Source organism: Haemaphysalis longicornis, unplaced genomic scaffold (assembly GCF_048455015.1).
Source record: "Haemaphysalis longicornis isolate Haplotype H1 unplaced genomic scaffold, Haemaphysalis longicornis Haplotype H1 scaffold_1, whole genome shotgun sequence".
Lineage (NCBI taxonomy): Eukaryota > Metazoa > Arthropoda > Arachnida > Ixodida > Ixodidae > Haemaphysalis > Haemaphysalis longicornis.
This window is the reverse complement of record NW_027526203.1, coordinates 457,583,464-457,599,166: the sequence shown is the minus strand read 5'-3', so window position 1 is coordinate 457,599,166 and position 15,703 is coordinate 457,583,464. Positions and strand designations below refer to the sequence as shown.

At 44.7% G+C, this 15,703-nt stretch overlaps 1 protein-coding gene across 5 annotated transcripts in view; it reads left to right on the top strand.

The window, feature by feature from the left end:
* The window catches only part of LOC144156091 (condensin complex subunit 2-like), a 61,362-nt gene that overhangs the window by 20,193 nt on the left and 25,466 nt on the right, over positions 1–15,703 (top strand). For all 5 annotated transcript variants that reach the window (XM_077687882.1, XM_077687883.1, XM_077687886.1 and 2 more), the window contains exons 9-12: positions 1,041–1,147; positions 1,591–1,775; positions 10,593–10,714; positions 15,008–15,243. In XM_077687882.1, coding sequence (XP_077544008.1) covers positions 1,041–1,147; positions 1,591–1,775; positions 10,593–10,714; positions 15,008–15,243 — 650 coding nt within the window. The remainder of the gene's footprint in view (positions 1–1,040; positions 1,148–1,590; positions 1,776–10,592; positions 10,715–15,007; positions 15,244–15,703) is intronic.

The following is a 15,703-nucleotide window of genomic DNA, read 5'->3' as shown; positions in this document are numbered from 1 at the left end:
AGTAAAATGTTTTTGTGTCTCATCGCAAACAGAAGGAATAATATCTACATGAAAGGTTGTAATTTATTGGTAGTGAACATAATTTAGTCGCCCATTTCTGGCGATCCTAGCTGTGCTGCCTGCAACTTTCCGTTGCTGCATGTGTTGATCTAAAAGGGTCTTGGATGCTTTGCCCTCGCTTGCTAATTCGGTGCGCTTTTGTATTGAGGTAATTACTCATTTTCGCCTGTGAACCGGAGGGACGGCTCATCGCCTTTACCTTTCCTCTGTTTTTCTGTGTTTGGCAAACAACAAATAAAGTTCAATACAATTCAATTCAACTTTGGGGTTAGATTTGCTTAGTGGTCCAGCATAATTTGTCCAGCATTTGCCAGCATCCAGCTTAGTGGTCCAGCATTTGCTTGTCCAGCATAATTGTGCCTTCTGACACGCTCTAGTTACGTTGTCTACGGCGGAAGTTTGTCGACTCTCCGAAGGCAAATCTATGTCGAGCTTTGCACGCACTGAAACCGCTGTTAGATAGAAAAAATGCACGCAAACACCTTGTTTTACTGAATGCTGTCGTGGGTTCGCATAAACACTGCCGTTTACCGGACACGAAGCAAGGCCAGTTATCTGATCTCTTTCAACTCTGCGCGTGATGTTTGACCTTGGAGCGGTAATAACGTGGCGCGCTCGCTGCGGCTGAAGATAGATAACTCCACATTATGTAAACCTCTAGATATAGTATCAGAACTGTGTCCCTAGTTCAGAGTAGGTTCTGGTGCATGGTAGAAGGCCTGAGATAGTAGATGACAAAACATAATTGGCAGGCAACTGCATAGCGGCATGTAGGGAGATTACGGAGGCACCATAATGTTGTGAAATGGTGTTGCATCAGCTCCGAATGGCATTTTTGGCTGCTCCAAACCTGCTCCAAATATGCCTTGCTGGCTGCTCCAAGCCTGCTACAAAAAGCACTTCTGCCTGCTCCCAAACCCGTGGTCCCTGTTCCACCCCTGTTCAGTGATCTGAATTTCTCGCTCTCACTTTTTCCCCAGATTTCTTCCGGCTACTTGGAGGGGTCAGGCAGCTGAGTGCGACATGCCCCGATTGTGCACTTGCATACATGTGGTGTGATGACAGTATGGAAGAGGAACGATATGATGTGCGTAACACAGCTATCTTGCACCTGCTTTCAGAATTTTATAGTGAGCATAGATACTATGTTTTTTTGGTTTTTTTCTGCAAGATATATTTTTATGGGCATGTTGGGCCTGTTGTATAGGAAATATTCAGGTATTTAGCAGGTGCGATACTTTTGTACTACATTTTCTGATGTATAACTCGCACCGCCAGTTTTTCTCAAAAAAAAAAAAAAACCAGACTTTCATCTCTGCATGCATTACTGTTGCAGCATTACAAGGAAAGACAAGTTCTTTTTCAGATGCCTGTAAGTCTAGCATAATTGCGGGAAGGAACAGCCACTACTGTGCCAGTGCTGCTGGCTAGTGTAGAGGGTTTTGCATGGTTCGTGTTGGGCTAAGCCAAGCCTGTTGCACTGTCTCATCGCATTGTGCGTGTACTGAATGGACGCCTGTTCCTTCGTAGGGTTACAATGCCTCGGAGTCATTCTTCCAGCTGAATGCTACCGCCAGCATTGCTGCTACAGAGGAGCCGATGGCTGCCATGCCTTCTGTGTGTGACGCCAGTGCAGTTGACTGTGATGAGGCTGCACCTGCTGGTGACGTTTCCATAGAAGAGGCCGAGGAAGAGGGACCAGTGGACATTTTGCAGTAAGTGACACCGAGTTTTTGTTCCGTTCATCTCTTGCGGGGCCGCAGCAGCAGAGGAGGCGCTGTTTCTTCCTTCCTTTCTTTTTTGTGAGGAAGCAGTCTCTTGTGCATGGTCATCACAGTGGACTGCGAGCTTTGGTAGTCAAGAAGTACGTTTCTCTGGCTGCTGAAGTGTGCCCTATCACCATTAATTTATTTCTTAGTGCATTGAAGTACTACATTGGTGAGGGGAGCGATACTTGTTTGTGGGCGTGGTAAGTAATTCCAGTCAATACTGGCTTTAGATAAACGGATTATATATATATATATATATATATATATATATATATATATATATATATATATATATATATATATATATATATCGAATCGGAAAATGGGAAATGAGGGGCTCCGTGAAATAAGACAGAAATAAGGGTTGGCAGTCAAGAAAACCTCGGAAAGCAAAGGGGAGGTTGTGGTGGGTCATAGAAAAAGATGAAGAATTTTTTTGAGTCGAAAAGAAATTCTTCATCTCTTTCTATGACCCACCACAACCTCCCCTTTGCTTTCCGAGGTTTTCTTGATTGCCAACCCTTACTTCTGTCTATATATATATATATATATATATATATATATATATATATATATATATATGTGTGTGTGTGTGTGTGTGTGTATATATGTGTGTGTGTGTGTGTGTGTATATATGTATATATATATGTATGTGTGTATATATATATATATATATATATATATATATATATATATATATATATATATATATATATATATATATATATATATATATATATATATGTATATATATATACTGCACCCCCACTTTCAGCTCGCCGGAAAAGAAAAAAAAAATCCTTGCCAATTGCCCGCACATTTGATAAAAGAAAGGTTGCACCAAAGCTACGGCTCAAGCAACCCATCACGTACAATGTAGGCAGAAAAAGCATATATTTAGCAAGTATAATACACTGACTGCAAGGCGAAAGTCACAATTCACTAAGTGTCTCTGCTCTTGCTAGAGATATCACTTGAGCCGTAGTACTCACTGTTGTACACAAGGTCATCTTCACGTCGCAATGCGCATTGCCGTGAAGCTGCACTAAAGGAAAAACCCCGCATATTATCCGCACCGCCACTTTGCCACTGAAATTTTCGCATTTTTGGTGCATGGTATACGCGCGAAAATACGGTATACAGTTCAACCTCGATATAACGAAGTCGTACTTGGGGGCGGAAATTTCGTTAAATTTAAATCGAGAATTTTGTAAAATCGAGGTTTCGATTTTACAGTTCATTTAACCAGTATTGAGGTGTCAAAACCTTGCCCATCGCCCAGAAACAACTGCTATGTAGTTACTTCTCCACTTAAAGTGAAATGTGTACTAAAACTGGCCGCAAAAATTGTGCGAATTAAGAGTTTCAACACTTGATATTTTAATTCGGATAGCCGGCGGTAGTTCATGTGTCGTCGCAAAACCAGTGCTTTTTCCGCAACGCCTCATTAAATATGATAGCATACTAGGTTTCCACTTTTTTTTTTTTTTTTTCATTTCGGTCACTACTAAACGCCGCTCTTAGTCAATAGGTTACCGGTAAAAAGCGCAAAGGGTCATGGGTGCATTGTCTGCTCTCGCGGAGTCCTGCCACTTCCGGTTCGAGAGCTCTCCTGACCCCCGTAGGCCGGCGACTTTCACGCGAGCGTGTGCTTGTTGTTTATCTGTTTCCACCGAAAAAAGAAAAAAAGAAAACGCTCATGCATCGCGCATTCAATGAATAACAACGATGAATCCTACTAGGGGCTCCTCTGAAAGGTAAGCACCCTGTGACGAATAAACAACATGCACACGCGCGTGTAAAAGCCGTCGGTGTAAGGGAGGCCAGGCGAGATCTCGAACCGGAAATGGCAAGAGCAGACGATGTACCCGGGAGCCTTTGCACTTTTTACCGGTCACCTATTGAAACCGCGTCCGTGCCCTGTGAACTTCACCCCGGCGAGGTGCTGGTTCGAAGTTATGCCTCTTTTCGTCCGTTCAGTGGTAGGCTTAGCGCGGCGTTGAGGGTTGCGACGGGCCAACAGTGGAAGGGTGCTATGAAACTTTCGAAAGACTTTTTTTCATGTACAAAGGCTCTGCAGTATGGGTGCGTGATGCAGCCACGACACTCGAGATAAAGCCATGATTGTGAGTTGAGCGGAGTACACGCTTCACTGTGTGGAGCAGCGCTTACGTGCTCCCGCTAAAGCGGAAAGCTTACATTAAATATCTTCTGGCCAAATTCCATTAAGGGGGGACGCGGCTTTCAACTTCGGAAAAATGACCAAAACATCGTTTTTTTGAAACCCGCATATTCGGCTTCTATGTTTCCTATTCTATGCGTCTGCAAAGTTTTTACGCTGAAAAGCGTCGCAAAGTGGCATAAAAAAATACTTTTGTCAGGCGCGGTGACAAACTATCAGCGCAAAAGGGCGAAAAAACGGCAATTTTCGGAGCGCTCTATCTCCGCAACGGTGCCACCGGGCGCGGCCATTTTGATATGGTTAGATCGGCCGAGCGATCGTCTTTCCGGTTCCGCTCTTCTTTTTTATCTTCGTTCATTCACAAACGCACAAACGGCAGAAAAGAAACGACGCACAAACGAAGCTAGAAATAGATGCTGAAGCGCTATTGGTCCTCCGGTCGGGGCGCAGAACAGCGACCCTCCTGATTGGATGTCACAGGCGCAACGCAAGATGGCGGCCGCCTGAGCTGCGTAGCGAGCGGATTGAGTTCATTTTCGCCGCTTCGCTCGGGCGAGTTTCTGTTCAATCTGTGGTATTCAACACGCACGTTATCGCAATGGGAATGCCTGAGATCGCGAGCCAGATTACGGGAAGTTGTGTGGCTCGAAAGGCGGAGGTCATCGAACGCTTCGTGGTGCGCGTGACTCTACCGTCGCCAGACCCCGGAGGGTGACGCGGTGTGCGCGCTTGCGATAGCGGTTCGTGAAGTGAACTTTTAGTCGGGTTTGCGATGTTTACACGCTTAGTTATTGCTGTGTTTTGACTGTGGACTCGCTAGCCTTGAGAAAGAAACGGTCGACGCGTCAAACGCGCTGGCGCGCACGGCATAGCCGACGCGCATTGGAGCAGCACATGACTGGGCAACCGGTTACGATTGAACGCCAGTAGTTGTAATTAATGCCTGCGACGTTAGATTTAATCTTAAAAGCGACCTGACCAGCCATATCAGGTATAATTAAAGTTCGATATGTCGCGGTAAGCGTGCGCTGCGATGCGCGCGAGCCATATCGCTCGTATTGCGCAACGTTTCCCGTGCACTTGTAATTTTCATGCAAACAGGTTTGAGTTAGTAATATAGGAATAAAAATATGTTCTCTGCATTAAAAATGTACATTACTATCGCAGCATTTAGCAGTGATTTTTCAGGGAAATTATTGATACCATTGCTTAGGGCATACTGGCTTTGCTGCTAGAAATATTGGATGCCTTGAATGTCAAAAGTATTAAAAAAATATGCTCTTGCATTGAAGTTGGGAGTTATGCAGAATACTCTACCAAGCTTCAAAGTAGCTCATTTTCATCCTTGTGGTATGCAAACTTTTGGCAATGAACACCTGCACGTATGAGTACTAATTAAGTTGCTGTGCCAGGCAAGATGATAAAACATAAAAAAAAGCCAAAAATGTTCAAATTTAAGTAAAAAAAAATGCTCAACTTGTTGCCATGGTGACAACACTGCAAAAGGAGGCTGTTCAGTGCGATACAGCCAACCAGCTAACCTACTTTGCATTGAAAGCCCATTGAAACCCATCTCCCCCTTCGTTTGGTCTGCAAAGTGGGGTATGTACTCTTCACGGAGGAGCTGAAAATGATGTTTTCTAGAAAGAAAAAGGCTGTAAAAGGCACTCCAATTTCAAGGCAAGGCATTCCAGAAGCCCCATGTTCAAAAGGACATGAAAGGCTACAACCGTGACGACTTTTGATAAGTGAAACCTATGTTGCAACTTAGGAAGCCGTTTTCTCAAAACAGTTTTTTTTGCCACCTCCGTCGCTTGTACCAGGGATTTTTTTGTGACCGCTGGGTCTATTTTGATTTCGTTTCTTGCATTACATTCCTTGATAAACAGTTCAGGTCGTGACACTCTTGGTTTTCCAGATTTGTTTTTTGGGATTTTTTTATTCAAATAATCGTTTACAGTCAACATGCCTATTGCACATTAACCTCTAAAAAAATGAAAACTAAAAAACATTGTGTTGTAAAAAAAAAATTCTAAAACTGTCACGACCTCGTCCATTCATTTGGGAATGCAAAGCACTTCGAACAAGTTTTCTATCGTGTTTTATAAGCCGCTCAAGCTCGGTACAAGCGGAACAGAAAGAAAATTTAATACATAAAAAAGTTTTCAAAATATTAGTTTGAAATTTTTATGGTGTTATCACGGAAGCATTTCCAGTTGCTGTGCCAATTTTCATCAAAATCCACAAAGAAATAAAACAGTTCATTTTGAAAGCCACGTCCCCCCTTAAGCAATTACTTTTATACCCACTGAGCCCTAAACAAACCAATTTCTCCGTATCGCAGCTGTCTAATGAACACGGGTGAAACGAAGATGACCACATTCAAAGAGAGCAATTTATTGCCACCAGCACTCGATGTTCAAGCCGTAGTGAAGTCCGTAAGCAGTGCTTGGCGTTTCTTGACCAGGGTGGGCTTTACATGACGCTCGTATGCTGACAGCGCTAACAAGGCTTGCTCTAAACATTCGCGTGCGCCTGCGGGCCTGCGCAGAACGTCGATGGCATCCATCATTTCGGTGGGCGTCGGTTTCGCCGACCATTCCTCAGGCTCTTGTTCGGAACACTTTTCTTTCCCTTGGAGTGCTCATGCTGCTTACAAGACTCACCTAATGATGCACGAACAAAATATTAATGTGGTTATCAGCGAGCACAACCTAGAGCAGCAACACCATGAGCAAGGACGCCTAGAAAAAAAAGCTTGAAGTAGGCTTCGGCAGCCTAAGCATAGAGGGCGCTGGCGTAGGCAACGACGGAGACGTCAAAATGGTGGCCGTACTATTAAACCGTCCATGACCGCTGGCGGTTTGAGCAGCTTCTTTCATCGCTTTTAATTGTTGTCAACCGCAGATTTCGCTGCTTTTCTTTCATTTTAGCCTTTTAAGAGGTAATGCGAGCACTGAACGTTTTCAATGTAGGCTCTGAGAAGCAAAATAAAACGTGCCTCAACCGGAATTTCGTTCTTCCTTTCTTGCCGTGATTTTGTTAAATCGGAAGCGCCGCACGAATTTACTTCGTAATATCGAGATAAAAATACATGCATTTAGCAAAATTTTGATAGAAAATTTGAAAAAATTCGTTATATCGCGATTTTTGTTAAATCGGGGTTCATTATATCGAGGTCCAAGTGTATATAACATTTATTCAGGTAAAGCTCCCCCTTCTGGGGGGTGGCGGTTGCCCACAGGGCCGCCACAATTTGGAGGCATCGGGAGGGGACTAGCACCTGGTCCGAAAACTCTGAGGGGGTGGGTAGGGATCCTTGGGGCACTGTGGCAGAAGGAGTGTAAGCGCATGTCAAGTGCTGCTGACAGGTGTGGGCCTGCATGTGAACACAAGGTGAATGCAATAGTGCACTTTTCAGTTGTCACACTTGCTGCACTCCTTAGACTACTTGCACGAAAAAGGCTTCAAATGTTTGCAAAAAGTGCAAAAAGTTGCATTTTAAATAAGTGTAAGTACATACATGCTAAGCCCAAAACACACTCTAATTACCAGAGAATTCAAGTAATCAGTAATTTTATCTATTTAAACATGTATATTTATTTGAGTAGAGAAGTAGTTATAAAGATGTCAATTGCAGTAAAAGAAGCAATGGAGGTGGGAGCTGTGGGCCAATGTACGGGGTAGCAGAGGACCCTGCCAACTTCGCTAGAGAAAGTGCTACGTGCCGTACACTAGCCCCAGCGGAATCCGAAGACTCGCGCACGGGTTCGGGCACTTACATGTGGTAGACAGACTCTGGCAATCCAAGGTGAGGCTTTATTGCCTGGCAGATACAGGGCATATACCAGGCAACACGACTATCGCTTGAAGGGAGACATTTTGCAAAAAATGTTGCAAAAAATTGATTACTTCAGGCAGCCATTTTCAGAAAGTAGCTTTTTTTGTTTCAGCCTACCAAGTTTCGTGTCCAAAGAAAATGCTAGCCATTGTAGGGCGCGGAGTCTCCAGAACAGTAAGGGATCAACAACACCATCATGTGAATTGGCTTATAGTTGTCAAACTGGCCGCTCTGGCTTTACATTAGGATTTGCAATCTGAACCCTGGCAGGAAACTTCAGAATGTCAGTGGGACCTGGCTGTAGCGACACCAATATAGTGTCACTATCTGCCATGGCTCTTATAGAGTGGCAGCTAGCCTCAAAAATTCTTATGTTGGGAGTGAAGTTGCCTCAAATGGCTGACGCCATTGGGGCTGCAGTGGGAGCAAGCTGATTCCTAGTAATTGGCCAACCTTGTGCTAAGGCCCTGTGCCTACTCAATATACGCCTTGAGCTTCGCGATCGCTGCGCCGCCCGCCGCTGCTTCTCCGCGGCGTTGACGGGATTTGTGCTGCGTGGCTGATAGGGGCTCGTGCAGTGTTTTGGTTCTGTTTCGCTTCTTTTCGCCTTTCCGCGCTCTAAAAAAAACTTTTTATGGTGACGTTTATAGGCAAAGAGTACGTTTAGGTCACTTAAAAAGCAGCTGCGTCTTCGTAGAGTACGCGATCGCCTGCAAGAGCTACCCGGGGACGCGGTTCTGCGCGCTTCGGCGCCGCTCTTCCGGGTGTCGGCGACGGCAGCAACATATCACCCATGTCACCTCCAAAACATCAGGCCCAAATGAATTCTACTGTCGCCTCGTTTAGACCTGATACTGGCGCAGTGAGAGGTTAACTTCATTTTGCAGCGTTGACAACGAATGCGGCTTCGTTTCGAATATATACGTATCAGAAAAATATGTTTCGGGGATGTGATTACCCAATCCCGGACAATAACTTATGCCTTTTATAAAATATAATCCATGCGAAAATGTTAAGTATATTCTAAGCCTGTGCGTCGTTAAATATGTGCCCACACACGCTATCTAGCAAGAACCAAGGCAAGTTAATGAAACCACGGAAAAATACATGCTGTGCAAGTGCGGAATTAAGAAACATAATAGCTCTAACGGAAATGAAAAAAAAAAAAAAGTGCAGCTTCTGACATGCTAAAGACTCGTCGAAACAGCCAGGTAGAGTTTACTAGACCAACTATACGCAAAATGCACTGCTATTTCGCAAGAAATCGGTGGGGGCGAGGGGAGGGGGACGCTGTGTACAAATTCAGAGTGGAATCAAGCAATGAATGTTTTAGTAATCCCACACACCGATCTCGCGTTCACTTTCCTTTTGTTTTATACTGCAACGAACAGCTCATCGTACGGCGGACGCATTTTGGAAGTATACAGGGTAGGCTGTTTCAACAAGCGATGAAAGGTGTCGTTGGAAGTGGGTGGTATGTGATAAGGCCCTCTGATTTCAGTTTCTGCTTTATTCTGCAGGCTCCCTGTGCCATATGACGATATTTCAAAGAAGCATTTAGTCGCGGATGCGGATTATATTCTAAGCCCATCTCCGCGCTGCTCGCAGAGGATATATGTAGCACATGAATGTTTGCAGGCGCTCACCTCACGACGACTCGTCGTGTGCTGATCCCCGAATATAATTATGCAGTGTCCATCGTACTTTTGTTGAATATTCCCGAAATTAACACAGACTGGCTTGTAAATGGTGGTGATCAATATCTGAGGTATAATATTGGCAAACGTAACTGGCATGCTGTCAGGTATGAGTGCTCCGCTGATTATGTAAGCTCACAAAACCGATTTAAATCGTAGTGTATAGCCGTAGCATGAACATCTGAGAAACCGGTGGTTACGGAGACACTGCTAGTAAATTCAGGGCAGCGTAATTACAATCAGCTCCATGCATACGCCGGTTCCGCGATGCTGGCCTGTGAAACACACCTGACGCTTATGCCGGCTGAATGTACCACACTAAGATCGCGTCGGAAACATTTACACTCGTAAACACACCCCATTTGCGAACAGAGTGACTGCTCCACATAAACATGGATTTCAAACGCCCGCAAACGGTAAATCTCAGTCGTGAACGTGCCGCAAAAGCAGCGGCGGCACTGGGGAGCGGGGCGCGGACTCCCGCGACTGCTTTTGAAACGGGCTGCTAGGGGGATTTCAGCGGCGCCCCCTACAGGCCGCGCTCGTGGCGTATAGGAATCGTGTGGTCATTTTCCCGATGTACACAATCAAGCAGGCTTTGTCGCACAGGCGTGCCTGGCGGGTGAAATTCGTGAGTACGAACTGCCAGGAAGGGAAGTGTGCTGTGTATTATAAGAAACTCCCTCCTTCCCCCATTTCAACTTTTTACAGTGTTTTTCAGATAAATCTGAACCGGTAAATATTTTACTAGCAGACATACCCCTCCCACCTACCCTAGTTTAACCAAAAGCATAGAACCGAACCTGTAAAGCATTAACTGACCTTTTATGAAGCACTGCAAAAAAAGAACTCTGAATCTTCAAAACAACTACATAGAAAAGGGTGTGAGGTGTCATGCTTAGCAAGAAAAGGTGCATGGATATTCAAAAATTTGTAAATGAATGTTGTGGCTCTATTTGAGGGGTGGCTGGTGAAATAGAGCAGGTTGGTCTGAGATACGTGCTGTGTTGATATCACTTTTTTATTTTTGTGCCACTCTCCAGGAACGGTATATCGGAACTTGCTAAATACATTGCTCCGGAAAAACGGGAATATTCCTACTTCGTTGACAATGCCCCGGCCCCGAATGCAGCAGAATACTGGCGTGCACGTCTGGCGGAAAAGGGTGAGACCTGTGCTTGGTTTACTTTCGTTGTGCTCCTTGGAACAGGGCTGCCTAAACTTTGCAGTCTTGGTATTGAAAAGTGGTTTCTACTTTCAGCGTCCATCGTGGCTGTTGGTTTACAGTAAACAATTCGAAGCAGTACGGTGTTCAGTATTTTCATGAGCGATGGGACGGGCATGTCCGCTTGACATATTTTATTTCCACACACACACACACACACACACAAAAAAAACATTCAGGTTGTCAGGGCGATAAATCAGTGTTAAAAAATTTTCTTGAGCAAACCGCTTATTTGTTCGAGCTCAAACTGCACACGAAGGTCACAATTTGTGGCCTATTTTGTTTAACACCAAGAACAGTGACAGCATTTACCAGCTTATTGTAAAATAAATAACGATTTTTATTTATTTTTAAGTAGGCAGGTAAGTGCCATCACTGTTCTTAGTGGTGAATAAAGTAGACCACAAAATGCGACATACCGTAAAAACCCGGGTATAATACGAACCCGCGTATAATACGCGGTGTAATTCGGGGACAGGAAAATCGGAAAAAAAGTTTTCATCCGCATATAATGCGAGGTAAAGAGCACAGAAAATATTTATTTGCACTGAAGTTACCCTTCAGTCATTGTCAGTTTTCGCTGGCACTGTCTCCCGACGTCCGTTCAGTCATCGTCGGGTTCGCTGCCGCTATCTCCTCAAGTCGCCTTGTCGGAAATGTCTTCCCACAGAAAGTAGTCCTCAGTGCCATCAAGGGCGTTCGAGATGCCGCATTTCTTAAAAGAGCGACTGACGAGCTCCTCTGGGATGCTGGCCCACGCATCCGCGATCCAGCCACAAAGCACCGCTGGAGAAGCCCGCGTCAGCCATCCGGTAGCTGTTACTTACGGGTCTCCTGACCTCATCCACTCTTGGTGCAGGACCTGATGCAGTCTTTCAAAGGCTCGTTGATGCAAACGTCTAGCGGTTGCAGCTGGGATGTCATTCCTCCTGGAATGACAATGAGTTCGGTGCGGGGTTCGCGCAACAACTTCTTCACGGAATCGGGCAGGTGGCAGCGACAGGCGTCCAAAACGAGCACTGACGGGAACCCCCACCAGTGCTCCTGGCCGCCGACGCCACACAGACTTTATCCAGTCAAGCACCAGTTGCTTTCTCCACCCGCGAATGCTGCCTTCGTTGACGCCGAACTGCCGTCCTGCGGCGCAATTCCTGATGGTCTCGGCACGTAAAATAACGTTTTTTTTTAATTGCAGCCGAATACTGCCTTCATGCACCCGCCATCGTGATAGACTTGCGGTGAACGTGCCGATCCTTCGCGTGGTCAAAACAATCAGAATGACGCCGGCTGAGAAAAGCAGCAGCCAGCTAACGCCACCGCAAGATGGCGCACCCTTGGCTGAAACCGAAACCGAAAGTGCAACTTTTCGGCTGAAAACTTTGGAATCCACATATAATACGAGTGTCACGCGTCTCACGCGGCGGAGAAATGAGGCTCAACTTGATTCATTTGATGACCACACAATATATTTACAGAACCAAAACCTCAAACGAACGCGAACATAACACACTCACAAGCATATCACACTATACAAAAAAAAAAACAGGCACAACCTCACACTACCAAAAATCTACTCCTAAAGTCACTATAACCCATTAACTGCATCTGTCACATTCAAACAAATCCTACCGCCGGTACCACGGTGCGATGCAGATGACGTGGCCCAGTGGGTCGGTTGGGTTACGCGTCACCCAACGTCGCCGAACGTCGCGATGGCCCGTGCTGGTGCGTCGTGGTCCGGATGATCGCGGTGCGATGACTTGGCTTCGCTGAGCAGCGCGTCTCAGCAGGAGGCCAGCAGGGCGAAGCTGCTGGTCATCGGTGGTCTTGAGCTGCCCGCTGCCAGACGGTGCGGTGCCGCTGGTGCGTCGTGGGGCACGGCTCGACGGGTCGCCGGCGGTGCGATGCCGCCGGTCAGCAGGAGGCCAGCAGAGCGCAGCTGCTGGTAATCGGTGGTTCCGGGCAGCCCGCTGCCAAACGGTGCGATGCCGATGGTGCGGTGTGCAGGCACGGCCCGAACTTCCCACCGTTCCTCCAAAGAACCCGTTCCACTCTGTCCACTCCAACCTTGTTCTCTTCCTCTTCACCTCGCATTAATCGTGTGCAGTTCCCATTCGCTGAACAAGCTACCTCCTCCTCCTCTTCGATTACCCTGTGTTTCTTCTCCATTGGTCATTTCAACATCCTTCTCACCATCCCGTATGCTGATTTTTCGTTTTCTTCATCTTTTCTGACAACTTCTTCTTCTGGGGCCAATCCCCCTTCGGGTATGGGTTCTTACCACATGACAACGAGGCACAAATTTTACATAGTAAAATTTGGAAAAAAAACCTCGTATTATACGCGGGTTTTTATGGTAAGTGCGATCACGGATGGAGAGCTGGCTTGCTCAGAAAAAAATTTTCAAGAACACTCATTTATTGCCGTAACACCTTATATAGCTTATTGTGTGCATTGAAAAAAAAAAAAAGTTGTTTTATGGAAAAAAATTTTCCTTTTGTGAAACAGTAACAAAAATACCAGATGGCTAAGGACACAGCCACGGATTGTGCAAAATTGTAAGCCTTGACTGGTTTAAGGGGGCAGATGGGTCTTTGATCAAAAACTTAATTTTACAGTTATCATGATAAAAATTGGAGGGCAAATGTAGTTTTCCATTCTGATTGTAGATATAAATTTTGTTTTTGTGTAAAACGACTACATTCAAATTTATTGAAATTTTTATATTTGATTTTTTGTCAGCTTTTGTGAAAAAAACTGCTAGAGTGATGCAGCTGAACAAGGTACCAATGAACTGTGCACAAATCAAGGAGTGCAATAAGACTAAAAGTATCATTCTATCTGGTCTGTAGCAGAATTTGCGACTGTTTTAAGCTTGGGCTTGAAAGGAAAAACCAGTTTTTCTGGTTCTCACCTTCCAGGCCCAAACTTCAAACGGTCGTAACTTCTGCTACAGACTGGATAGAATGATACTTTTAGTCTTATTGCACTCCTTGATTTGTGCACAGTTCATTGGTACCTTGTTCAGCTGCATCACTCTAGCAGTTTTTTTACAAAATCTGTCAAAAAATGCAAATTTAAAAATCTGAATACATCTAAATGTAGTCGTTTTACACAAAAACAAATTTTATATCTACAATCAGAACAAAAAACTTAAATTACCTCCAATTTTTATCATCATAACTGTAAAAATAAACATTTTTTGTTTAAGACCAGTGTGCCCCCTTTAAATACAAACTGTTGCATCGACCACAGCATTCTTTCTCCTTTTGGGGCTTTTCATCTTGCTCAATGCATTAGCATAGTTGGTTTCAGTTTGCAGCATAATTTTTTCTTGATGAAGAATTTCAAACACGACAAATTATGAATAATTGCTAAAATGTTAAGCCCGGTGCTATTTCATCTAAATAAAGCTAGAGGTTGAGTGAACAGCCTCCCAGCCTTCAACCCAGCATCCCCTCTAATCCTGGCAGTCGTCTGAATCACTAATAATGCGGTGTTTCCGTGGCGCCGTAGCGCATGATGTTGGCACCATCTCCCTATCATCCGAGTGGCCGTCACAGGACACCAGCGGTGATTTAAAAAAATTGCGGAGCGCAAAAAAACAAATCAAAGAAGATGTGTCTCTATTACTCAGTAGGTGGCACCAGCTCTCAAAGCACACTTGGAAAGCGCCAAATTTTAATTGGGAAACGTCGAAAATTGAACTTGAAAGCGTCGATAGTATACTATCGATTTGAAAGGCACAGGCAGGAAAGTGTTAACTGCAAGGCACCCGACACAACACAACATGAACACTTCCCGAAGCTTCACAGACACAATATTCATCTACACCCATTGCTCCTTAGCTGATGCTCCTTTGTTATCTCTTAAGCCTGTTTTTAAGCTTTTGGCCAAGGTTGAATTTTTACACCTTATTTCGTATCACAAATAATCACAACCTGGCCCTATACATCAGCCATCATATTTGTATTTTAAACCGTTTCACTTCCACTTTAATTGACCAGTTTTAGTTGTTACTTTTATCCACTTTTTTTACAAAGTAATTTTTGACGCTTTTTGCCCGTTGTCTGCCTTGTGCTAATAAAGCAATAATCATCATTAACCTTCTGTCATCATTCGTTGTAGCTGCAGTTAAAGGTTTGTGGTGCTACGTGTTAAAACAGGTCTGTACTCTTCTACTGCAGGCTGATAGAATGTGCTTTTCTACCACCATTCGTTCATTACATGCAGCCAAAAAAACAGCCAAGGTTCCTGAGAGAAAACACAAGAAGGCCGAGAAGATTGTCCCCTTAATTGACTTTACGTTGTTGAAGCCCAATCCTGGAGACTTCACTCGCCTCAAGAAACCTCCGGTGCTGGACAAGTCAACATATTCATCTTGGAAGGATGATAACAACACGGAGCCATTCTTGGAGGAAGGGGAAGAGGTCAATTTGACGAATTTGTCTCTCATCCCAGACATCAAGGCAAGTACTGTGCTTTACTTACTTTTAAGTTGTACTTTAAATGCTGGGTGGCTTTGAAACCAAGGCAGGCACATTTCTCGTTGCAAGTGAGGGACATAATGTTCAGTGTTTCAAGACGCAGCTGAGCAAGATGTGTTCTCGAGGTTTTTTGTGCGAAGACATATTTAGCCTAGCTCTGCCACTCTTGCAAATTTAGAAGATCATCCGTGGGGTGTGGCCTCCTGTATTTGCTATTTTATTACTCACTTGCGCAAAGGTTTGTGCATAGTAGAGGGAAAGGGTGCTGCTAGTATGCAACTGTCCGACGTTAGGCCTAAGGTCACGATTTGATGTCTAACATCAGCAATTGGTACTGCAGCTTGACATACCAAGAGTGTGGCTCAACTTTACTGTTACCTAATGTTAAGACTAGACATTGAATGTTAGGCCCAATGTCCCACTTTGAAGTCTAACATCATCA